This window comes from Gallus gallus, chromosome 4, assembly GCF_016699485.2.
Source record: "Gallus gallus isolate bGalGal1 chromosome 4, bGalGal1.mat.broiler.GRCg7b, whole genome shotgun sequence".
Lineage (NCBI taxonomy): Eukaryota > Metazoa > Chordata > Aves > Galliformes > Phasianidae > Gallus > Gallus gallus.
In genome coordinates, this window is record NC_052535.1 from 90,761,904 (window position 1) to 90,786,678 (window position 24,775).

General features: G+C 59.0%; 2 protein-coding genes across 19 annotated transcripts; one reads left to right on the forward strand and one right to left on the reverse strand.

Moving 5' to 3' along the window:
* Positions 1-253: 253 nt before the first annotated feature.
* LOC430422 (bifunctional protein NCOAT-like) lies at positions 254-14,940 on the reverse strand. Of its 18 annotated transcripts, XM_040699130.2 has the most exons (18): positions 14,224-14,490; positions 10,687-10,738; positions 9,194-9,291; positions 8,679-8,809; positions 8,138-8,309; positions 7,777-7,875; positions 7,355-7,639; positions 6,956-7,081; positions 5,562-6,077; positions 5,251-5,489; positions 5,005-5,179; positions 4,665-4,721; positions 3,416-3,501; positions 3,071-3,175; positions 1,940-2,031; positions 1,383-1,563; positions 1,139-1,310; positions 254-939 (listed from the first exon to the last, which is right to left on the reverse strand). In XM_040699130.2, exons 1-18 carry the CDS (start codon positions 14,261-14,263, stop codon positions 803-805), a joined length of 2,763 nt encoding a protein of 920 aa, XP_040555064.1. In that variant the 5' UTR covers positions 14,264-14,490; the 3' UTR covers positions 254-802. The 18 variants fall into 18 exon arrangements, 17 of the variants coding, with proteins under 17 accessions (XP_040555064.1, XP_046796346.1, XP_046796342.1 ...); XM_046940390.1 differs by lacking the exon at positions 14,224-14,490 and adding an exon at positions 14,738-14,940 and having other exon boundaries at positions 5,251-6,077; XM_046940386.1 differs by having other exon boundaries at positions 5,251-6,077.
* A 1,607-nt stretch (positions 14,941-16,547) lies between these two features.
* DOK1 (docking protein 1) lies at positions 16,548-24,021 on the forward strand. The gene is made up of 5 exons (XM_015301302.4): positions 16,548-16,648; positions 16,911-17,210; positions 20,525-20,636; positions 20,777-20,949; positions 22,523-24,021. Exons 1-5 carry the CDS (start codon positions 16,586-16,588, stop codon positions 23,585-23,587), a joined length of 1,713 nt encoding a protein of 570 aa, XP_015156788.1. The 5' UTR covers positions 16,548-16,585; the 3' UTR covers positions 23,588-24,021.
* The last annotated feature ends 754 nt before the right edge of the window (positions 24,022-24,775 follow it).

Consider the following 24,775-nt stretch of genomic DNA (forward strand, 5'->3'; position numbering starts at 1 on the left):
CATCCTGCAGAGGAGGTGTGGCGACCCTGGCTGAGCACATGCTGCCAACACTGGGGCCATTCCTCATTGTGATGAGGGGTACGAGGCCGGGGAGCAGCTGGAGGCAGAGCTGTGGCCGCTGCTGTAGCCGAGGTCCCACTGCGCTGGCTGCAAGCACGGGGCTGGGTGGCTGGCAGCTATGGGTTGCTGGAGGGAGTCAGTGGTATCCCAATGCTTTCCCCAAGAGATTACCTACTCTCTTGAGGCCAGCAAATGAGGCCAGCAAATGCTTTATTACCATGGGTAGCACTTTCTTCAGTCCTCAGGCAGCAGAATGGGGTCTGCCTCTCTGTGCCCCGTGCAAGCTTGATCCACACAAACAAGCAGCTCCTGGGTGTCGAGAACCAGCTCCAGCCCCAGCCTCCCCACCTGGATCCACACCGGCATGGAGAGCTGGACAGCCCCACCCGCAGGACAGGCACACTACCGTGCTATGCTCCAGGACCACCACCCCACACTCGTGGGCTGGGAGCTCTGCACAGCCCAGGGATGCCCTGCATGGCTACAGGGTGCTCAGCTAGCAAGAGTGAAGGTCCCCAGTGCCCATATCTCCCAAAAGGGCAGAAATGCTTCTCTCTTGCCATAAAGCCCACAGCCTGGTGACCTGCACACACCCCAGGAGCACCTCACTCACCCCCAGGCCACAATCCCATGTCCCTGCCCTGCCCGAAAGGCTCCACACTCCCAATTCCTCCAGCCATGCAGCGATGCTGTGTAGGATGGGGCCCCGTGGTGCTGCCCCATGCCTGCCCCTGATGTTTGCTCAGAGGAGACGTCCCAGGAGCTGCGTGCCAGGGGAGCTGGGCCAGGGCAAGGGCAACGCGATGAAGCCCAGCTTGCTGTAGAAGCTCAGCTGCTGGTGGTCTGCAGCACTGACTTGGCAAAACACTCCCCGTGAGCCTGCGAGGGAGAGGAGAGCTCAGACCTCGGTCTGGCGCCCTCGTGTCCCCTTGTGCAAGCTCCTGGTGCTGGGGGCAGAGCCAGGATGCAGGCAAGGAGGCCCAGTGAGGGCTGCCCCTGCTCCGAAGTGGGCAGGGAGCAGACAGGATGTGACTGGGGTGGGTCAGGGGTGCCTCAGCCCCACCAGCATGGAGCTCACCGTTGGTTCTGAGGGCACTCAGCAGGCTGACAGCCAGACTGCAGCCAGCACCCATGTCCTGCACTCGCGGGGCCATGTCCAGCTGCACCAGGGAGGGGAAGCGTCGCAGCACGGGCAGCGGCACGGGCAGCGGCTTTGTGTGGAAGAAGAGCAGTGCTTCTTCCAGAACACCCTGCAGGCAATACACACAGTGAGGAAACCCTCCCTCCCCAACCCCATCCCAGCACCACAGGCACACCCTCACCTGTCCCAGGACCCCCAGCTCCCGGGGGTACCTGCGCTGCATGGCAGGAAGCCAGCTGCTGTCGCGCTCTTGCAGGAATCGTTCAGCACAGAGCGCTCCAGCTGCATAGCCACAGGGGCCGCCCGCATCCTCCAGCACAAAGGTGTACTCAGGGCTGAGGCTCAGGAAGCTGCCCAGCACCCTGCCAGACAGAGCAGGGCACCGCTGAGCTGGGGCCAAGCCCAGCGCAGAGGGAGCGCAGAGCTGTCAGCTGCCCCCGCTCCTGGGACACAGCACCCAGCGCCCTTCCCAACACACTGAGGCCCTAATGATGCCCTCTGCCAGCATAAACACTGCAGTTCCCCAGGGACCAGTGGGGGCAGAGCATCTCTATCCCCATGGCAGCTACCAGGACCCCACTGGACATGCCCTCCCTGCCCCACATTCGATACCACAGTCCCACGGTGGCCATGGCACAGGCAGATTTGCTCCCTGCAGGGACGAGAGGAGTGCCCTGGCTGGCTGCTGCCATGCTGCCCAGGCACACATTCAGAGGGTCCCCATGGATCAGGTCTCACCTGTCACCCAGTAGGTTGGGGTGGGCTGCGAGGACCTCTGCAGTGCTGGGGTCACCGTCCAGACCCTCCCGGCACATTTGGTACAACTTTCCCTGGAAGAGCCCAACCCAGCTCAGTTCCAATCCTGCCCCATTACTGCACTTCAGCTCCCACTGCTCTGCCACAGTCCCTTCAGAGCGTGACGCACTCACAGCTGCCTGAAATGTCCCCGGAGAGGGAGCATGACCAGAGCCACATCAAGGGAGGTGGGCACTGCAGTGCCTGGGGTGCTGGCGCTGAGCGATGCAATGCATGCAGCCATTGTGTGCTGTATCCTGCTGCCACAGCACAGCGTGCTTTAAAATGAGCCATTGCCATTCCAGTCAGGCACCCCCTCACAGTAACTCCTGAGAAAATGCTGCTCAACCCAGCCCAGAGCATGCTCAGAGAAGCCAAACAGCAGCAAAACATGCTCGCCATGGAGCATGTGCAAAGGGGAAACCTCTCATAAATTCCTGCCTTGGTCACATCAGAGCTCGCAGGGTCAGCACAAAGGACATCCTGGTGAGAACATGTTTTTCTCAGAGGAAGGCTCTGGGAGCGACAGGGGCAGAGCAAGGCACTCCTCAGCTCTGCTCCCAGCGCTGGCCGAAGTGATCGGCCGAGATTTTCCCACAAAGTTCCAATGGAAAGGCACATTCAGACGTAATCTGACAACCGGCAATTGAAAACAAGCTCTTGCACTGGGAATTGCTGGCAGTCACAGTCTGACATTATAATCTGCTCTCATGTGCCTGCAGCTCCTCCTCTGTTATTTATAAGCACTAAGCCGTGCATTGCAGGACACTGTGTTTATCAGGGATGTGTGTGCTGTGCCCATGATGGTGGATTCGCAGTGTTAGCGTTTTTTAGCCCAGCGGGGAAGCAGAGTAGACAGAGCTGAGTGACTGCTGCAGGTTGCATCCCATGGGACACAGCCCTGTGCAGTTAACCCCACATTGGCCCGACCCTGGGGTTCGTTTCCCGTTGTCTCTGTGCTGTGACCTCAGCCCTGCAGTTGGTAGTCAGCATGCACTTTTCTTCTTATGCCATGCAGGGTGTGATGCAGGGTGAGGGGCAGGAGGGGCTGCGGGGTGGCATGTTCCATCTCACCTTGTCCTGGGGCAGCAGTGGGTGCAGGAGGTACAACTGTCGGGATGGGAAGAGCGGAGGTGGGTGGCAAAAGAGGTCACAGCTGTTCCCCACTGGCAGCAGTGCCTGGAGGAGGCAGTCTGTCAAGGAGCAATTTGTCCTGCCCCCCACACCTGCCCCGGGGCAGCAGGAGGAATGTCTCCACATTCCCCCCCAAGCCTCAGCACCAGCACCCCAGCAGCTCTGCCCCTCGAGCATGCAGGAACCCAACAGCGGGGCAGGAACAGCAGCTGTGGTCCTGGCTTCCCAGGGGCTCCTCCAGCCCCCTGTATATATGCCCTGTATGTATCAGGGGCATGATCTCACCTGCAGCTCTCCAAAGAGACCCCCACGGCGCACCCAGGGCTCAGCGTCCTCCCCTGGGAAGAGCGGGGCAGTGATGCTCTGGCACCCTGCAGGCAGCAGGAGACAGATGTGTGACACAGCTCCTGGCACAGCCAGAAATCTGCAGCCCAGGGCAGAGCCCAGCACACTGCTTTGCAGCCCAACCATCAGCATCTGCATGGACAGCTTCACAACAGCACTGCTTCCCCATGGATGCAGCTCATCACAGAGCCACATCAAGTTCGGAGCTCTTTCAGAGGAATGGAGGCTCCCAAGGTAATCCATAGACATTCAAAATCCATCCCCACTTCTGACATTACTGCTCTCTGTGGCCCACAGAATCATACAATTGTTTGGGTTGGAAGGGATCTTAAAGATCATCGAGTCCCAACCCCTGCCATTGGCTGGGACGCCTTTCATTAGATTGTGCTGCCAAAATTCCCAACCAATAGAGCACCCACAGCTTCTCTTGTTCCAGTGTCTCACCACCCTCATGGTAAAGAATTTCTTCCATGCATCCCTCCTACCAGAGAGGCAGTCTTGGGATAAAAAAGGCTGAGAAACTGTGTCCTAGGAATAGACATTCCCTCTAAACCACAACAGACAGCAAAGTGCTGCTCCAAAGTGTGCCCCCTCCCTGGTGCATGATGTTGCCTCTCCTCCAGGCTGCTTCACTTCAGTTCCCCTTCAGTGGCTGCTCACCCCTGACCAGGTCAGGAGCCATCTGCAGGGATGGTGCTCCAGAGGCAACAGCTACTCACAAACCACTGAGCTGGGAGTCATGCCATGATGTACTTCTCAGAGGCACAGGAACTGCACCAGACTGCTCCCTGCTGATGGGTGTGGGTGCAGGGCAGGGGCTCAGTCACCCATGTGGTGAGGTGGGTGCGAAGCACTGGGACACTGCTGGGGCCCCGGGTGCAGAGATGCAGGACTGGGATGCTGAGGTCAATGATCTCACTGCCTTGCAGAGATCCTATAGACCACATTTGGCTTCAGAACAGAGCCTTCATCCTCAGCTAGGCAGGGCAGAGTCTCATGAGCCCTATACCAACCGTGCCCTGAGCCCACTGCCCTTTCCCCAGCAGCCATGCTCTCAGCACATAAAGATGTGCAGGGTGCCAGCCTTCCCAGGCCCTTCACACCCACAGGCAGTGTGTGGGGAAGGGCAGCCCCATGGTGAGGACCAGCAGCCCTTTGAGGGGGGAGAAAAAGACACTTCCATACTTACAGCCAAAGCAGCTTCCCCAGGTGCCCTTGTGGTCAGGATCACACAGGAGGCGGCCATCTGCAAGGGAGGAGCACAGGGCACGCGTAGCACACGGGGAGGGGGTCAAAGGGAAATGCTCCCACCAGAGACCCTGTCATCATGGCCATACCCCAGGACTCAGACTGCTGGGAGGGCTCCCAGGTACTTTCACATCTTTAGGCGGAATGACAAAGCAAGATTAAGGTGCACTGGCTGTTCTACTCTGCCCAGGGGCCCTTTGGGACCCGGGCTGGGTTTGGCCAGGTGTGGGTAGGAGGCCCAAGGCAGAGAACTGTCCCCCGGGGTGCCCTCCTTCACGTACCCAACCACAGCACAAAGGCGCTGGCAGCCAGCAGCAGGTTGCGGATGTCCCACAGGTAGGGGTGGAGGTCGTAGAGCAGCGCCTGCCCCGCACTGTGGACGAAGCGGCTGTGCAGGCAGCACGTCTGGGCACAGAGCTGCTGGAAGGAGCGGGCCCGACTGCGCCACTGTGCAACCTGCAGACAGAGCAGGTGTCAGAGCAGCTGCAATGGGCTCTCTCCCAAAGCAGCACCCAAATCAGCCTCACCACACAGGAGTTCGGTGATCTGGTGGGGACTCCCATGTTGGGACTGTTGGCCCGGAGCCACTGAAGGTCTTCCAAGAGATGCTGCGCCTGTGGCCCGTGATGGTAGGGCAGGTAGAAGAGCTCCACCAGCATCCGCGCCTCCTCCATGGTCAGTGGGGCACTGGAGTCAGACCTGCCCTCCTCTGAGATCAGTGGTACAGTGGGGATAGGGCTTACAGCAGTCCCGTTAGTGAGCAGTGCTGTGGGGACAGGGCTGGTGGTGGCCCCATCAACAAGCTGTGAGATGGGGCCAGGTCTGGGGTCAGCCTTACACCCTGAGGGTATCTGGAGCACATCAGCAGTGCTGGCCCCAGGCTGGGGACTGCCAGGAGGGCTGCTGCCCCTTTCCCTGCCATCACTGCTGTCCAGGGGAGTGCTTTGGCAGGTGCTGGCCCCACTGCTGCAGCACGTTGGTGTCCCCAGGCTGTGGACGGTCTCATCAGCCACAGGAGCTCCTGAAGACCTGTCGCTCCCTGCTGTGCTGGGCATAGCAGAGGAGGGCTCACAACTCTCTCTGCTACCTGAAGCGAGCTGGTCCCCATCCCCTGCAGGGCTCTGTGGGCCACCAGCAGAGGCCCTGCTCCCATTGCCCTCTTCAGGTACTGAGGTTGCCTTCCTCTTTCTATTCCCTGTTGTCACGGCACAGGGCTCAGGTTCACGCTGGTCTGCCTCACTGGGAGCAGTGCCACAAGGCTGGGGGTCAAGCAGGGCTTCCTGCCCTTCTGCTGTGCCAGGATGCAGCCCTGCTTCTTCCTTGCAGACGGTGCTGGGGTGCAGCGGAGTCCATCCTAGCAAGAGAGAGCAAAGGGCTACCCCACAGGCACCTGCACCAGGATGGCTGTGAGGAGAAGGACAGCCCTGGGGCAGCTGTGCCAGGAGCTCAGAGCAGTGCTGGCACGGACCAGGGTGTGCCCAGACCATGCGCTCTGAATTGTTCAGGACTTCACAGCTGGGGAGGCTTTGCAGAGGCAAACAGTGCAAAGCAACAAACTTGCACCATGCTTAACCCCCACTTCCAGAGCTTTATCATGTTTCCTAGCCTTCTACTGAGCCCATGGTTTGAGCAACAGGAATGTGGAAAGCAGGAAGCATGCTTTGCTCTCCATCCTTGCAGCAAATGCCACATAATCCTCCTCCAGGCAGTGGGGCACCACCCAGAGCTGTTTCCAGTCCAAAGCTGTTCCTGAACCATGATGTGGGGTCACAGACCTCATGCACATTTCCTGCACATAGTCACCCTGTTTGCTGCTCCCAGATCTCAGACACCTCTCCCCATCAGTCTTCTCCCCCAGCACACCATCTTCTCTCAGCATCTATTTCTCCTACTTCTGCAAATGCTTTCTCATAATGCAGATGGGGACATTACTACACCTGCTGGTAGTACCCTCCTGGTCCTCACCATCCTGCATCTCACTGGCTTGCTCACTTCTGGAGCAGGAGAGTGAGCCCAGCACACAACTACCCATGGAACCAAAGCTTCATACTCTTCTACCTCACCTTCCAGCTGAAAATCCCTCCTTTTCCCAGTGCTACTCACACAGTGACTCCCCCCAGCAGACCCTGACCACAGGACGACCCCGCTGCAGCTCCCTCAGCCCACAGAGCTCCCAGCAGAGCTGGTCCATGCTCGGGGCTGAGGGACGCTGTACGGTACCAGTTCACCTACCTGCCTCCAGCACCTGCTGCTTTATCTCGGCCACCCAGTCGAGTAGTGCCAGCTCCAGAGCCTTCTGAGGGCTGTAACCCTCCTGCAGACCCTGGCTATCCCCCAGCTCTGCTGAAGCCTCTGTCCCTAAGGAACAGAGCTCATCAGCTTGGGCAGTCTCACATGGTGCTCTACCAAGCTACCCCATGTGACACCAGTGAAGGGCAGCCCACCACCTGGGGGGGGAACCCATGTCCAGAATGAACGTGGAGGGCCACCTCTCCCAGGCTGGTGGGCAGGGGGGCTGCAGAGCTATGGCAAAGCTGGGAAGAGACATCCTGGGTCCTATCCCACGCACACAACCTCACTGTGGCCATGGTGCCCCATGCATGGAGTGTCCCAGGGCATGGGGTCATGTACCTGTGCTGTTGGTGTGGGTGCAGCCCCACAGTTCACTGCGGAACCAGCTGCCCAGAGTGTGGATGGGGATGAAGTTGGCCTGGAGCTCACAGTTGGGGTTGAGGAGCAGCCCGCAGAGCCGGGGCACGAGGCCAGGGGCACGACCCGTGTAGGGGCCCAGGAAGACACGCCGGCAGTCATAGTCATTGGCAAAGAGGTTGTCCCAGATGAGGAGGCGACGCTGCAGGACGTGCTCTACCTCCTCCACCAATGCAACCGAGAGCTCCTGGGACACCACCTTTGGGCCTAGAGCATCGAGGCCCAAATATGTGCGGGATCAGCAGGCAGTGCACTCCTCCACGCACAGCACCACTGGTGCACGTGTGTATCTGGGCACCAAGTTCAGAGCTGCACGTACCCGTCGAGACGAGCAGGGCACCCACCTGTCCAGATGACCCCGATCTCTGGGAGCAGCTCCTGACCGAGGGTCTGCAGGTAACGGGACTTAGCAGGGCTGGGGGAGCAGAGTGAGCTGCAGTACTCTGCAGAGACAGCAGACAGCAGTTGCAGCAGGCAGGGATGTGGAGAGGAACTGGGCAGGGGAGGTGGCACTGCCCCTCACAGCCTACTGCCGTCCGCCCCACAGCCTGCTCCTGTCCCCACCCTGAGGTCTCCACAGCTGTCCCAACACATGGTGGAGCCCACAGGCTGCCAGGGCAGTCAGCCTGCAGGGGGAAGAAGTGCTGGGAGCAGCGTAGTGAGCACACTGGGGCTGCCAAGCACCGTAGCGGGGGGGGGGGGTACCTGTGGGGCAGAAGAGGAAGGTGGGAGGCAGGCCCAGCTCCCGGTATGCTTCATTGGCCACAGAGGCCTGTGCCTGCGCCAGGGAGGGGAAGACATCTCTGTCAGCACGGCACATGCAGGGATCGATGTCGTCAAAAAGCAGTGCGAAGGCACTGCATCCCAGGGCGGCCACCTGCAGGCACAGCACAGGCGCTAGGAGGGCGGCAGCAGGAGGATGTGGGGAGCCGGGTGAGCTCCAGGCAGGGACAGCAGAGCACTGCAGCACCCCAACAGATGATGTCCACATCGCTATGATACCCGGCAGGCTGGGGCTGCTCCCTCTCTGCAGCTCCTGCAGAGCTGCCTGCAGGCACTGCGGCACCCCCAGTCCCCGGCTCTGCTGCCCCGAGCAGACAGTGGGGCCGCATGAGGCACCCAGAGCTGCCCTGGGGTCAGGAGGAGCTCACAGCTCCACAGAGATGTTTGGTGTGGGCATGGGGCTGCACATGAGCACCTGTGCCCCTTGCTAGGAGCCGTGGGGTGAAGGAATGGCCCACGGTACCTGCCTGAGTTTTTGCTGCAGCAGGAGCCTGTCCCCAGCACTTGAGAACACGATGTCCTGGCCAGCAGAAATGGCGAAAATGAACTCCACATCGTGCTCCTGGGCAGCTTTGATGAGAGACTGCATCTGGGCTGGGGACAGAGCAGAGGGATGCAGTGAGACCTTGAAGGCACAGGAGGGGCAGAGGGGGAACCGCTGCAGCCTCAAGGGAACAGCTGAGGGCTCAGAGGGAGAGAAGGGCTCTGGGGAGGTGGTGCCCGGGCCCTGAGACACAGAGGACCCTCCCTACGGATCTGTGTGTCCCAGCACTGCAGCATATTGCCAGCAATCCACATGGGAGCTCTGCAGCTGTTAGGGTCCCTGGGGAGAACCCGCGATGGGGAGGGCCTGGGGGTCCTACACCGCACAGGGTTCTGTCAGGGGGAGAGTAGCTGCAGCCTGAGCCTGGCTGAGATGCAGAGCGATGGGACCAGGTGACTGCAGCCCCCCGCGCTGGGGCCCAGCAGAGCCGCTACCTGCCTCATGCTGTGTGTAAGGCTCTCGCCAGAGCAGCCGATGCTTCAGCTCGTCTTTGGGTGCGTACATGTAGCAGTTCAGCCCCCAGCGCTTCAGCCTGCAGCAAAGACAAGGCGTCACCCCGGGCTGCAGATGGGCTCTTTGCGAGGCAGTCTGCAGGCGGGCATGCCAGCTCTCTCCTTCTCTCTGTGCCTGCAGGCTCCCGGCCTTCGCTCACAGCCCCAACAGCCCATCCTCAGCTCCCTGGATGCTGCACTGCAGTTGAAGCTGAAGGAGAGCAGGTCTGAGCTAAAGCAGGGCCTGGCTGTTTTGGGAGATGAGGCCATGCTGTCATAAGGCCCTCCCTGGCCTCAAAAAGCACAGTTCTGTCCAGAGTCTGCACAGCAATCCAACACTCGCTGGACATTACCAGAACAGGACCGACACTTCCCTGGGCAGTTCTTTCAGCGCTCCCGTATGAGAGCCATCTGATTTGTTCTATTTATCCTCCCAGGCAGACGATGTTTCACATTTTCCTATGGTGAGCAGACTGTCACGGACTGCACAACATGATCGCCTCAGCTTATTTCTTCCCAGAGAAGGAAAGCAGAGGCAAACACTCTGCTCACATACGCGAGCGCATGAACATACACAGCGATTTGCCTGGGCCATCACCAGTGCTCATCCCTAATGTCATTTAAAACACATCTCTTGCTTTCCTTTATCTCGGCCACAGGTTTTTCAAGATATTCTAAGCTCCATTTTTCTGTGTTCACATCTCTGGTTCCCCTACAAGGCTCCCTGCACTCAGGCTGAACGCACCGCCAGCAGTGCACTCCCATTACAGCACATCTCCCAATCTGAGGGCAGCACCAGCGCTGCTGTCGGCGCACAGCGATCAGCTCACAGCCCCTCGGACCCTCCGATACAGCCACCAGCAGCACGCAGCTCCCCGCGCTGTGCTCTGCCCGCGGCGCTGCCGGCACCCCGCGCTGCTCCCCCAGCCCCGGTCCGGCACCTCCGGCAGCCGCGGTGCTGCGGAGCCACAGCGCCATCTGGTGGGCACGGCCGGCACCGCCAGCGCCTGTCAGCTCCATCCGCCGCCCATCCACCCCACGGTCACCGCACCTCGGCTCGGGGCCGGACGGGGGCTTTTCCCCTTTACCGGCCCTGGGAGCAGCGGGGACTGTCATGCGCCGTTGGATTCCACCTTGTCTACCTTCCTACTGACTGCAGAGAGCAAAATCCATCGAATCATAGAATGGCCTGGGTTGAAAAGGACCACAATGCTCATCCAGTTCCAACCCCCTGCTACTGCAGGGTCGCCAACCAGCAGACCAGGCTGCCCAGAGCCACATCCAGCCTGGCCCTGAATGCCTCCAGGGATGGGGCATCCACAGCCTCCCTGGGCAACCCGTTCCAGTGCGTCACCACCCTCTGGGGGAAAAACTTCCTCCTAATATCTAACCAAAACCTGCCCTGTCTCAGTTTAAAATCAGTTTGGGATACTTGCCATCTGAAGAGCAGTTTCCTCTGTTCCATGGACCATGGCCTTCCATAGAAACCTGTGGAAGAGAAAAGCAGGTAAAAAAAAAGATGCTCTCTCTGCCTTTAAACACTGCGGTAACTCAAACTACAGCTGAAATGCACTGATGCAGCTCTCTCCACACTTGGAGGATGCATGCCCTGCAGTGGGGCAGGACTTGGAGGCACATCATGGTTTAACCCAGCAGGTAGCTATGCACCTCACAGCAAAGGGATGGGGAGAGAACTGGGGGAAAAAAGAAAAAAATAGAAGTAAAATTTGTGGATTGAGATAAAGGTTGTAAATAAGACAGAGAAGGAAGGACGAATGATAAAATAATAATAACAAAAGAATACACAAAACAAGTGATGCACAGTGCAATTGCTCACCACCCACTAATGCCCAGCCCGCCCGTGGGCAGCTCCGCCATCCCCAGCCAACCCTCCCAGTTCTATTGCACAGCACAGTGCCACATGGTGCAGAATATCCCTTTAGTAGGTGAGATCAGCTGTCCCGGCTGTGCCCCCTCCCAGCTCCCTGTTCTCCTCAGCCCCTCACTGAGAGTCCTTAACTCACTGTGTGCGCTGCTCAAAAACAGCACTGGTGTGTTATCAGCATTATCCTCATCCTAAATCCAAAGCACAGCACCAATGCCAGCTACCAGGAAGAAAATCAGCTCCATCCCAGTCAAGCCCAGGACAACGCAGCGTTGTCGCCGGTGGCTGTGATCAGGAACACACAATCTGTGGGGATGCCTGTGATGGCACAGACCATTTCACAGAGACCTTGTGTGGCCTCCACTGGAAAACACCAACCCCACGAGCTTGTAAAGGGAAAGAAAGCTCTTTCCCAGCTTTCTTTATCTAGCCCAGACAAAGAAAGCACATCATGGAGCAGCCCTGAGGGCTGTCTGCTGACAGGAATTCTCACCAGTGAGCCAGGGCATTGCCCTTCCGATGGCTCACACAACAGAACTGAATGCAGGAAATACAGGTCTGGAGTCAGCAAGTTCCATGGTGTTTCTGAGTATTTCTACTTCTGCCTCTTGAAGGTCTGGGAGGCTGTTGAGCACCAGTGTGACACAAGCTGGAGGCTGCAGCAGCACACAGCCTGCCCTGTGCCCACCCTGCCCTGCCCTGCCCAGCACTGGGTGCAGTGAGGGGGCACTGCTGGTCCTGCAGCACCACTCCCCATTGGAACCACCGTCAGGGACAGGGCCTTCCTACTTATGCTTCTAGGAAGACCTGGGAAGTGCAGAGCTGCTTGCAAAGCCTGTGGGTAAAAAAAACCCAGAGGAGAGCAAGTTCACCTGAGAACAACGGGAGAACGGGCAGGAACATGCATTGGAGGGATGCAGATTTGTTTGCTTCTTAAAGAGGAGGTTAAGGGAAACACACGTTTGAGCTGAAATCTAGCAAGAAATGGCATTTCGGCCACACAGTTAAGTCACAGAATCACAGAATCACGGAATGGTTGAGGTTGGAAAGGGACCTCTGGATGTCATCCGATCCAATCTCTGCTCAAATGGAGCACCTATACCTACCTGCTCAGGTATGAAGCCTCACAGACAGTACATTATATCTTGAACAGTGATGGCAGTTAGCCATTAGGGCAGCTTCCTAGTGTCAGATGGGCTCAGCATCATGGGCAGCTTTTAAATTAGTCTAGTACTTTCTAGCAGACAAGAACAAGAACAGGGATTGAGGGAAGTGAATGCATTTGTTGTGCACAATTGCAGACTGTAAGGACTCTGCTCATGCAGCAGAAAGGATCGGCTCTGCGTGCTGCCCTGAGGTGTGCACTGCCTGTCAGGGACCCTGCATCCCTGCTGCCCCACAGCTGCCAGCACAAAGCAGAGGCAACCTGCTGGGCTGCACTACAGCATGCACTGAGCTCTGTCATTTGCTAATGGATCTTTTAACAGCTTGAACATCAACTTACCTGCTGCACTGGTTTAAAAGCAATATATGTTTGCTTTGCTGACCATGCCCCATGCATGGGGCCAAATCTAGAGCCACCCAAACATCTCAGCAAATATTTCATCTGAAGAACGTATTTCCATGAAAAAGAGATTTTCTGTTCCCCAACCCGTGGGAAGCCCTGCTCAGTCCACGGCTTAGGAGGCCCCGGGGGTCTGTAAAGCCTCTGCCTGCAAGGGCCTCACTGTGAGCTGATGTTGCCTCACAGATGTGACATTCGTCTCTTACACATGCCATGCCAGCAGCAGCACAGTTGAAAACTCTTCAAGAGTATTCTGCCCAGAAAAAAATGATCAAATTGTACCAATAAAAACCTGTCAGCTCCTGAGGTGGCATCTCTATAGGAACGATGCATGTGTCCTGCTCTTTTAAGGACTGGTGAGCAGTGACGAGTGTTGCAGTGTGTTTGCCCCTTGGCTCTCCCATGGCCCAGAACACGATAGCAGTACCCAGTCAGCACCACCACTCGCCATCTTCTGGGCTGTCAGTGAATGTTGGAGATGTCGGAACGCAAAGTCCCAAGGCTGCAGCCATTCTCCACCACCCAACGTGTCCCAGTGCAGGTTTGGTCACCCAGCCACAAGACTGGTTGAGCCCTCTGGCTGCCACCAGCAATGTCCAGGTGTCAGAAGGGAGCAAGGCTCTGTGTAGGACATGCTGGCCCTGCTCTGGGCTGGCCCTGCCCAGCAGTGCCCTGTTCAGCACTCTGCCTGCAGCACCAGCGCTCCCCACCAGTGTCAGTGCTACTGCAGGGTGAGGGATGCTCTTCCTCCTTCACTTCCTAGAAATCTCCTTCTCCTCCTGGAGCAGCTCTGCTGACACCACCTCTGTCCTTCTCTTTCCCAGGTCAGCTTTCCTACACCAGCTATTCTTGTCTGACTCACTCCTCCTTGCTATCAGCTTCTCCATTCCTACACTTTATTCGATTTGTGTTTATTGGTGGTGTTTTTGCCCTAGGCAAGGCAGCAGGCAGTGGGCTGCAGTGTGATGATGTGCTGTCAGGAAAGGAGGAGATGCTTCTGACCAGCAGGTGCCAGGCCTTGCCCAGCTGCAGAGATGCAGAGCTGCACGCAGGAACTGCAGCTGAGGGGGGGGGCAGAGCTACACGGAACTGCCACAAGAGCAGCTCTCCCTGAACAGCACCAGGCGCAGCGCTGTGCTGCAGGCAGGGAGGCAGGAGGAGCACACCCCAGGGTTTGGGCCCGGTGCCCAGGGAAGAGAAAGAGCCACTGCAGTGTGCTGGAGCCAGAGCAGGGCATCCCTGTGCCACACCGTGATGCTGGGAGGGGGCTGCGCTGGGGCTCCGAGGGGCGCATCCGTGCTCTGTGAGGGAGCTGGGGACCTTCACCGGGGGCTGCCGGTTCCACGCCCTCGGGCGCAGAGTGCTGTGCAGGGCTGGGGCTGCCTCCCCCGTTCCTGGGATACGGGCCGTGGCGAGCTCGGCTTCCAGCGGCCCTTCCCGGCCGCAGCGCCCTCCTGGTAGGCCGGGAAAGCCCCTGCATCGCCCCGGCGAAGCACCAGCCCCGTGGGGACCGGCAGGACCTACCTTCCACCACGCCGCAGAGGAAACGCGGCCTCCCGGACATGACCGCGCAGGAACGGCCCTGCGGTGGTGGGGCGGGCGGAGGGGTGCGGAGAGGGGTGGGGCGGTGCGGGGAGGGATACAGGGGTAGGCGGAAGGATGCTGGGAAGGATGGAGAGGAGAGCCGAGAGACGGAGAGGAACCGAGGGGTGCGCGGACGGACCCGCGCACGGACACCGCGTGCCCGCCCCGCACAGACGCGGCCGCCGCAGCGCAGGGGGCGGCCCCGGCAGGTGGGGCCGCGGAGGGGCCGGGCGCGGGGCGGGGACCTCGCGCAGCCCGCGGGCAGAGCGGCCCGGAGGCTTCGGACGGCTGCGAGGCGGTCCCAGGGGAGGAGCGGTCCGAGCCCGCCGCCGTGCGGGGCACCGCCGCAGCCCCGCCGCCCCGTGCCGCTTCCCTCGCGCGGTGGGGGCTGCGATGCCTCCCCCGCCCACCACGTCCGCGGGGATCGGACTGTTACGCCTCGCGCGTGATTCACCTGCCCGCAAACATCAGGCCTTTGTCACACTGCTCTGAGTTGCTGACGCAGGTTTGGCTCGTGATCCTCTCCGTCCCACAGGTTCTGGTTTGCAGAAGTGCTGCCACGTCAGTACTTCCCTGTCCTGCAGCTGCACAGACATCAGTACCTGTGCACGCAGAACCTCGTGTTCATCATCACTGTGCTACTCTGCTCTATTTCTGACTGCTTTTCCTGTTTGTCAGGCTAATTGTGAGGCAGATCTGTGTCCTGCAGCCTCTCTGAGCCACATGACTTCATAACATGGAAAGCACACACGTGGCTTTGTTACTGTGGTCCATTCATGCGTGAGGGGTGAAGCCAGGAGAAGCATTGGTGCACTCCTACACACGGGCACTGCTGAGGGTCCTCCTAGCAGCTATCACCACCTGTTGTGCTTCCATCTAACCAGCCTGCATGGGTTTGCATAGAAGTGGGTGTCAGAGTCCAACAGCCAGGATCTGTGACACCTCCCTTTCCCCCTTGAAGGTTCAGGCAGTGCTAGGAAGCCAAGTGATGCTGTCTGGGCTATGTGGGGAGTGCGGAGCCTGCAAGCAACTGACCGATTGCAGCCTGACAGTCAGAGTGCACTGTGAGCCACCAAGGTGTGCTCAAAGCTCAGTGACATGGCATGCAGGCTGCTGCACAATGCAAGGAGCGCTCAAAGCTTGTGAAGATTCAGTCCCTGGGGCAGGCATGATGTTGCTCGTAACCAGAATTATGCTTATCAATAAAAACTGCATCAGGGCAGGACAGACAATTATACAGCAGGAAAGCCAGCTCAGTGCTGCCGGGCTGGGTTACTTGAGCAAGCAGCACCTACCAGGGCTGTCTGGGCACAGGCCATGCTTGCTCACCTTCTGCACAAACCTGTGCTGGGTTGTGCTGCAGGGATAGGCTGGGCTCCAGGTTGGCTTGTGGGTTGGGTTGACTGCTGTGGCCAGGCACAGCCCGGGCAGCGCTGGGAGCACTGGGTGCTCAAGCTCCATCCTGCACCAGCAGCCATATCCAGGTGCCACCAACCGCTTGGGACATCAGGCTGCGTGGAGCCCTTCAGTGAGAGGACAAGGACAGTGTCCCTGGGCAGTGCCTTTCTGTCCCTTTCCCGAGTGTGGATGCAGTGTATCCAGTAGTAAGTGCTGCTGTCCAGAGGGCAGAACCAGCTGCACGCAGGGCAAGCCCAGCAACTTTTTCCTCTGTTTGTTCTTTCTTGATGAGCTGCACCCTCTAATTCCTAAGCTGGTCCCTATTTACAGTGTGCTGTGCCAGTTGTGTCAGCATTTCAGGTGTCCACAAAGTCCTCCTCTGCAGCCATCTGTGCCCTCCGGTGCAGAGGGCACACCTGTGCTCGTGGCACAGACTGTGACACCCAGTCTTGCAGGAAGGGGGGCCAATGCTCCATCTCTTCCCACCTCGAGGTGTGGGATGGGGGCTCTTGTAGGTCTGGGAGCTGAGAGCACTTTGCAGGACGTGACAGCACAGAACGAGTCAGCCTCTTTTCCCAGGTAACAGCAATAGGACAAGAGGTGGCGGCCCTAAGCTGCACCAGGGGAGGTTCGTGTTGGATATTAGGAACAATTTGTTCACAGAAAGAGCAGTCAGGCAGTAGCACAGCTGCCTAGGGAGTGGTGGAGTCGCCGTCCACACACACACGCGCACACACGCGCACACACACCGACGCACGCACGCACGCACACGCCCCGGTACGCGCCGTCCACGCGCACTGCGCCTCTCGGCCCCTCCCGCGCGTCCCCGACACGTGCGCGCCCCGCCCCGCCCCGCCCCTCTGCCCGGGAGCGGCGGCGGAAGCGCTGCGAGCGGCGGCGCGGGATGGAGCCGCCGGCCAAGGAGGGGCAGCTGTTCGTGCAGCACAGCAACAAGTTCGGCACCAAGGTGGGCTCCGCGCGGGGCTGGGAGAGGTCCGGGGTCGGACGGTCTCCGGGTCGTGGGGTGGATCGAGCCAAGCCCAGCCCAGCCGACCCCAGCGTTCCGCGGGCGCTGCCGAGCGATGGGGGCTGCAGATTACTCTGCTCAGGCGGCCGCAGTGGGAGGGAGGGTGGCGGCCGCGCTCCGCGACGGGACGGGACGGGACGGGACGGGACGGGTCGGGTCGGGTCGGGTCGGGGCGGCCCCGCGCTGACTCTGTGCCTTGCAGCGGTGGAAGCGGGGCTGGTTCGCGCTGTTCCCGGCCAGCCAGCACGGCGTCGCCCGCCTGGAGTTCTTCGATTGCAAAGAGGCGGCGGGTCCGGCCGGGCGGTTGGGTACGCGGCGCCTGGACAAGACGGTGGTGCGCCTGGCGGACTGCACCAGCGTGACCCCCGCGCCCGCCGAGAGCGGCCCCCGGGCCGGCACCGCCGCCTTCCGCCTGGAGACCAGCGGCCGCAGCTACCTCCTGGCGGCCGAGCAGCAGCAGAGCGAGGAGTGGGTGGCCAAGCTGTGCGAGATCGCCTTTCCGGTGAGTGGGGCGGGGGACGCGGGTGGCATCTTCGCTTCTCGGCGTCGCAGCCCCGAGGGAGCGGCCTCGAGGCGCCGCGGGCGTGCCGGGGGTGCCTCTCGAAGCGGCGGCTCCAGCAGCTGCCCGGGTTGGGCTTGTGGGACCGCAGGGCTGCTCAGCACGCTGTCTCCAGGGGTTCCTGCCCGTGCCTTGTGCTCTGTGATGTCCGCTTTGCTGTTGTGCTGCTGCACAGAGCCTTGCTCCCCCCTTGCAGACACCTGGCGAGGGCTGGGTGAGGGCTGGGGGTGTTTCCACGGGTCCCAGCTGCCTTTGCCTTTCTTGCAGAGGCAGAAGCTGAACCCTGAGCATGGTGTAGCACCCAGATCTGGGACCCATCAGGCTCCTGGGAAACACCAGCAGCTCTGGGGACAGAGCAGCCCCTCACCGAGCTTAGGGGTCACTCCCCAGTGCCAGCATCAGTGCTGGTCCGTGGCACAGCCTTCCCCAGGGCAGGCTGTCAGCTGTCTATTGCATCGTTGTGGAGGCAGTTCACAGGGCAGTGGTGCCTGCGTGTATGGGCGTTTGTATGGCTCCACGAGGGTGGTCCCTGCCTGCCTGGTCCCACGTGTGCCCTCTGCTGCTTTTGGGGTGGGAGGATTCTTCACTGCTGGGCAGTGCTTGCCAGACTCAGGCTATGGCTGCAGGGCTGGGCTTCCCTGCAGGACCTCCCTGCAGCTGTCAGTGACTGGCCCAGCTCAGAGGCACTGGTGTGGCACTGGGAATCATTCCATGTCTGTGGCCCTGTGTCATGCAGACGGTGTTGCAGCCTTTGTCCTAGGCAGGGCTCCTGAGTCTCAGCTGGGAGCCCACCACCCACCTTCAGTACGGTGGGAGCAGTGATAAGGCAGGGAGCACTTGCTTGGAGCAGTGCTGTGCTAATACCTTTGTTCACCCAGTAGCTGCCATTTGCATACTTGGGGTCCAGAAGCTGGTCAGCAGCTTAAGGATGAGTTTGGCAAGGTGCTGTGAGATCAAGGGGCTGTACTGAAGGCCTGCCCTGGAGCACGAGGTGTAGGAGCTGCTGCATGTGATCTCTGCAAGAAGGTGAAGGTGCTTGCTTGCAATTTCTGCTCATCTGCTTGGAGAGTGAGGTTTTATGTCGTGTTAAGTGCTGTCCAGATGGTGAGCAGCTTGGGAATGGGCCGCGGAGAACATTTGAGTTCAGGATGGGATTTCTTTCAAGGTCTTGCATCTAAGTTGGGGCAATTCCAAGCACAGATATGTGTTAGACAGGTAATGGCTTGAGAGCATCTCCGAGAAAAAGGATTTAGGGGTGCCGGTTGATGAAAGACTCAACGTGAGCTGGCAATGTGTGCTTGCAGCCCAGAAGGCCAACTGGACCCTGGGTTGCATTAAGAGAATCACAACCAGCAGATTGAGGGATGTGATTCTGCCCCTCTGCTCTGCCCTTGTGGGACCCCACCTGCAGTACTGCGTCCAGTTCTGGGCCCCCAGCACAAAAAGGACATGGAGCTGTTGGAGCAGGTCCAGAGGAGAGCCACAATAATCAGGGCTGGAGCACCTCCCGTGCAGGGGCAGGATGAGGGAGCTGGGGCTTTTCAGCCTGGAGAAGAGAAGGCTCCCAGGAGACCAGATAGCGGCCTTCCAGGACCTGAAGGGGCCTACAGGAAAGCTGGGGAGTGACTTTTTAAAAGGGCATATAGTGACAGGATGAGGGGAAGTGGCTTTAAACTTAAAGAGGGTAGATTTAGACTAGGTAATAGAAAGAAATTTTTTACTGTGAGGGTGGTGAGATACAGGAACAGGTTGCCCAGTGAGGTTGTGAACGTCCCCTCCCTGGAGGCATTCCAGGCCAGGCTGGATGGGGCTGTGAGCAACCTGGCCCAGTGGGAGGTGTCCCTGCCTATGGCAGGGGGTTGGAACCGGAGGATCTCAAAGGTCCCTTCCAACCCAAACCATTCTGATTCCTTTTCTTTTGAAGATGAGGGAAGGCACAGTCCAACAAAGCCCCCAGGGGTTCTCAGCTGCCTGATCCCAGGTTGAGCTCTGCTGTATTGGATACTTCAGGAGAGCAGAAGCTGCTGCTGTCAGCTCTTGGACTTTGGGTTTTAGCAGTGTGCATCCTGTTTAGGAGCCAGAGAGAATCTGTTGGCCTTGTTTGGGCCTTACTTCTCGTGGGGGAGCTCATGTGACCAGTTCTAAACTGAAACTGCAGCAGCTTGCCTTCTGCAAGATGTGCCGCAACCCCGGCCACGTGACCCTGGGAAAGTTTCCTGCTTGGTCTGAGCTCAGACCCTCATGCAAGAGCACAAAATCCACTGGAAGGGCTGTTGCAGAACATCAGTGAGCCCCTGGTTTGCATGTGGCTGCCCCAGAGGAGGGTCCCTGTGGGCACCGAGGGTGCGTCTACCACACTGGTCCTTGGGGGACTCTGCTGTGGAGATGTGGCCTCCGGCAGAGTGTTTGCGTTGCACTTTCAGTTCTGCATATGCTAAATGTAGAAGTGCTCGCTTCCCTCTGTGGTCTGTGCACTAATCCTGGCACTGTCTTCCTGGCTGTGCAGAAGCAGGACACGGACTGCTGTGGCTGGGTCATGGCATTTGCTCCCTCCCCTGTTTGTGTGGCTGGGAGAGCTGCTGAGCCCGTGCAGTGCTTTGAGTGCTGATATCAACCATGCCGGAGCACGTCTGTGTGGAAGTGGGGTTGCTTTTGACCTCCACAGCATGCACCTGTGTGCCAAGCCTGAGATGCCCTGGTGGTCAAATGGGCAGCGGTGCCATGGGCACAGGGGTCCCACAGAAGGGGCTGTGTCAGTGCTGACTTTGTTTAAGGGAGGGTCTGGAGGGAGGCCTGCTGGGAGAGAGTGGTCAGGTATTGGGACAGGTTGCCCACGGAAGTGGTGGGGTCATGTCCCTGGAGGTGTTCAAGAACTGTGGAGATGTGGCATTGAGGGACATTGTCAGTGGGCATGGTGGAGATGAGTTGGGGTTGAGCTTGATGATCTTAGAGGAGTTTTTTATCCTCTATGACTGTCATCTGCTCCCTGTCCCCTGCACTCGGTCGAGGGCCATGCTAGGATTTCCATGCAGCCCCTCCTACCCAGTCCTGTCTCTTTCTGTCCCTGTCACTCTGGGTGGGTATGGTCTGTGGCACTGGGTGGGAGGGGGCTTGGCTGAGCTGTGCTGGGCTGGATGGGCCCCTTGGGGAGGGCAGTGGGGCCTGGGGGAAGTGGGGCAGGAGGCAGTGACCTCAAGGGCTCCTTGTGGCGCTGGTGCAGGCAGAGGAGCTGGCACTGATCATCTCTCTCTCATCAGGGGAATGGCCCCAGAAATGCTGCTGTGGCTGTCCAGTGTGGTGGAGAGGGCAGTGGGGAGGCACCAGTCCTGGAGATGGCCGTGAACTCTATCTACTATTCGAGAGATGAAGGTGGGGTTCTACTGCTGCTATCCCTTCCCTGGGCTATCCTGCTGCCATCCCCTTGCTGGGCTCCTACAGGCAGTGCTGCGCGGTGCTGGGAGCAGGGGGTGGGATTTCTCTACCTCCCCTGAGCGCTGCTGTTCCCGCAGTGAATGCCTTCTGGGTGACAGTGCAGCGGACTGAGGCTGCGGAGCGGTGTGAGCTGCGCGGTTCCTACGTGCTGAAGGCTGAACGTGACAGCCTCATCCTGAAGGACCCACGGACCAGAGAGATCCTCTACGTCTGGCCCTACCGGCTGCTCCGGAGATATGGCCGGGACAAGGTGGGTGTGTGGATGGACAGCCAGGCGTGCTGCTTGTGCCCCACAGACTGTCACTGGCTGCTGTGGCATTGGTGCTGTGGGCCCTGCCAAGTTCTGCAGCTGCTGCAGCCCTTGGTGACCACAGCAGCATCTCTGGGGCACCTGTGACCCTTGGTCTGTCCCCGGTTCCCCAGTGGTGTCACTGCAGGAGCATGAGCTGTGGTGTGCCCCCCCCTCCGGGGGGCCTAGCTGCACAGCCCTGCTCTGGATGGTCCTTTCCCCACTCCCACTGAAGCCATCTCAGCCACTGCCCACCCTTGTTCTCTCCCCCAGCACTCCAAACCCATGCTGCTGGGGAGCTCGGCGCTCTGATGGCTCCCAGTATGCATGCATTCCTCCTGGGGGATAGTACTCGGAGCAGAATGGGCTGTTTGGGACACCTTTTCTGCTCTGGATGTGTTCACCTAGTGGAGCACGCTGCTGTGAGCCTGACTGACCTGTGTGGGCCTGTGCTTCCTCCGTGTCCTGCAGCAGCGGGTTCCCCATCTATCCTGCTGCTACACAGACTGCAAGCTGTACCTGCTGTGCTGGGGAGGGAGAAAGTGGCCTCCCTGGGGCTGTTTACAGAAGCGATGCCATTAATTGCAGCTTGCCAGCAGCGTGTTCTGTGGCACTTCACCAAAACAGAAACGGAAGCTAAGCTGTTCTCAGGATGGCGGTGCCAGAGGCAGCAGTGCTGAGTCACTGGAGGAGCAGGTGGCTGCACCCCTCGATCCCCTGGTGGGGAGGAGTTGGCTGTGCTTGTGCTTAGCAGGGATGACCCACACAGAGAAGTCTGTCTTCAAAGGCTCTTACAGCAACCACAGAGACGTCTGGCATGCAGCAGCTAACATCAGAAAGACTTTTGGTCTCTCCTGGGTTCAGGGACCAAGGTTCAAGAGGGGTCTCTGTATTTGCTGGTGGGAACTTATGCATGAGTGCTCAGGCCTGAGAAGTGCAGCCTTGGTCAAGGCTTCTCTTTATTGTTAATGACATAAAGTACTTTGATTTGCTTACCAGACAAATGCTTTGCTTGCTCTTGGTAACCAAACTGCTGCTTCTGGCCTTTTTTGCATGGAAAGCTACATTCCTCTCTTGCATTCCTTATCTTCTTGCTTCCCTTTGGCATGACTGATGCTGACTTACCTAAGATACCCACAGCATTTTCTCCTGCTGAGCTATTACCTTCTTGCCCCACTCAGTTCACAGTGTGTACGCTAGTGCCAATTGTTGAACCTGAGCCTGCTGGCAGAGCTCAGGGAAGAGGACAGCCTTCAGCAGGGCCTGCAGCTCTAGCCTTGGGTGACTGCAGCACTGTCCCCTCAGCTGTGTGCCCCATTTAACAGCTGTTCCAGCCTGATAGGCAGTCCTGCCTCTACCTGGGTGCTGTCACTGAGCGAAGCACCACCTCAGTGCTCACAGCAGGGAGCAGAAGGAGCAGTTCAGCTGGGTCATGTGAAGGCCCAGCGCTGCAGCCACATGCGTATCAGGGGATCGTTGCCTGCAAGGCTCCAGGTGTTGCTGAGCAGGACGTGACTCCTGGCTTCTCTTGCAGGTGATGTTCTCCTTTGAAGCTGGCAGGCGCTGTGATTCTGGACCAGGAAACTTCACCTTTGAGACCAAGCAGGGCAATGAGATCTTCCGCTTGGTGGAAGCCTCCATCCGGGAACAGAAAGCTCAGGTGGAGGAGAACCAGCAGAGCTGTGACTCGTTGGAATCTGACAGCCCCAGTGTGGTGCTGATCCGCCAGGCCCTGGCTGATGCACTGAGCCTGGAGCAGCCCACAGAAGGGGATGATGCTGCAGCACCCAAGGCAGGCCTGGCACCTCGGCCTTCTGCTGCAGCAGAGGAGAGAGATGCAATATCACTGCTAAAGACCCGGATGCTGCCAGAGCCACCCGTGCTGCAGGCCAAGCCCCCCATCACCAGCACCCCTCCACGTTCCCCTCTGCCCAAGGCACCGCGGGCCGTCCTGCCAGACAAGGATCCCTCCAGCCTCTACTCAGAGCCTCTGGACTCCGTGAAAGGCTTCCGACCCAGGCTGGACCCGCTGTATGCAGACCCCATTGACAGCAAGGCCACGGGGGCTGTGGATGGGGTGAAGCTCCGGGTGCCGTTCCCAGGTACCTGTGAGCAGGTGCGGGCTGAGGGCTGCGGCCCGGCGCGGAAGGAGCACATCTACGATGAGCCCGAGGGCTGCGCGCCCCGCGTGCTGCCTGCCGCTACCAGCATCTACGACGAGGCACGGCCCATAGGTGAGGCCTGGCGCACGCAGGGCCACGATGGCAAGAGTGGCTACGAGTACCCCTACAACCCTAGCACTGACGACTATTCAGTTCCTGCCTTCAAGGCCAAGGGCCCCAAGCCAGTGCCTGCTCCCAAGCCCCCAGCAACGTTCATCTCCAAGTGTGCCGAAAGAAGCGAGGACCCTGGCAGGTGGCGAGGGAATCTTGCTCCTGAGAAGCCGGCCATCAAACCCGGCCTGAACAGCAGCAACAACAACAACAACACGGAGGTGCTGTACTGCCGAGTGGTGAAGCCCCAGCGTGGGCAGAGGAAGGAGCAGTGTGTGGATGAGTGTAGCTTGTCACCTGTCTATGAGGACCTAGGAGAGATATAACGTGCTGTTGCTCTGCACCTGCCTGGGGGGGACTTTGGGGCCCAAACTCAACAAGGAGTGGCACAGGCAGCTGTGCTCTGTGGCCTGGCATGGGGCTGGGGGCTGTGTGGGATGGGGCACAGCCCCTCCTACTCGTCAGCTCTGAGGGGCTGTGTCTCCTTGGGGCTGTCCCACACACCCAGGGTCAGTGTTGCACTGGTGCCAGTGCTGCTCGGCTCCAGAGCCAGCCTCGCTGACGCCTAGTGGGGCAGGAGGGTGGGCTCTGCACTGTGCCTGCTGCTTTGACTCCAGAGGCTCTGGCTGCGCTCCGCCTTCCTCTCTGGGCCAGCCACGGGGCTGAGATGCTCACTGCAGTGCCTGGGGGGCTGCTTGCCGTCAGTCTCCAAAAGTATTTTTATACAAAATTATTTTGATATTAAAATTTGTTTATCTTATGATGAAGTGTTTGCATGTGGCATGTTAGGCACGTAGCTGGGGAGATGCTGATGCAGTGTTGTGGTGTGTGATGCCCTGGAGAGCAGTGTTCACACTCACGCTGTCTGTACCAGAGCTGCAGAGGTAAGAGGAAACCACAGAGACAGTGGGTGGCAGCTCCAGCACTGGCTGGGATGCCCTGATGCCAAGGGATTGAGGGATGTGAGAATCAGTCCTGCTGATGCTTGAGTGTGCTAGTCAGGACGAGACATGTTGGGATGACCTGAAAAAGTGCGTGACTCTCCTGGTCAGGGCCAGGCTCGAGGTCTGTGCTGGAGCTCAGTGGCTGTTCATCAGTCACAGGTTTTCTGCTTAACCTGGTGCATTCCTCTGCTAATTCCCCTTTCATCCTTGTGTGCTTTTGGAAGGCTGAGGGTGGCCCAGTCTGAGTCCCGTTGGCTTTAATGGCAAATATTGTGATTGCACTGTTTATGAGGCAAAAGGTTTGGCTATGATTTCTGTGTGGCTAGCCTTGGGCAGAAACCCACACAGGGAAAAAGTACGTTGCTCTTCTGGTGTTGGTAATGGTTGTGAGAGATTTTGTCTCCTCTGTGTGGGACTATGCCAGCCACCTTGGTGCTGCCTGTCCCTCAGTCTGTCTTGTGCTGCTGATGGCTTCTGCAGGTTCACCAGCCTGCTGATGGAGATGGAAGCAGAAGTCTAATATTCCTGTGCATAGGACTAAGCATGAATTCAGTAGCCCAAGCTCACACC

Bases quoted from the DNA above. Each gene is read 5' to 3' on its own strand.
- LOC430422 (XM_046940386.1), bottom strand. From the start codon at position 14,263: ATGTCCGGGAGGCCGCGTTTCCTCTGCGGCGTGGTGGAAG. The intron at 8,810-9,193 runs GTAGCGGCTCTG...CTCTGTCCCCAG, and splicing joins TTACACACAGCATGAGGCAG to CCCAGATGCAGTCTCTCATC. The intron at 8,310-8,678 runs GTACCGTGGGCC...CTGTGCCTGCAG, and splicing joins TGCAGCAAAAACTCAGGCAG to GTGGCCGCCCTGGGATGCAG.
- DOK1 (XM_015301302.4), top strand. From the start codon at position 16,586: ATGGAGCCGCCGGCCAAGGAGGGGCAGCTGTTCGTGCAGCACAGCAAC. The intron at 16,649-16,910 runs GTGGGCTCCGCG...TGTGCCTTGCAG, and splicing joins GCAACAAGTTCGGCACCAAG to CGGTGGAAGCGGGGCTGGTT. The intron at 17,211-20,524 runs GTGAGTGGGGCG...CTCTCTCATCAG, and splicing joins TGTGCGAGATCGCCTTTCCG to GGGAATGGCCCCAGAAATGC.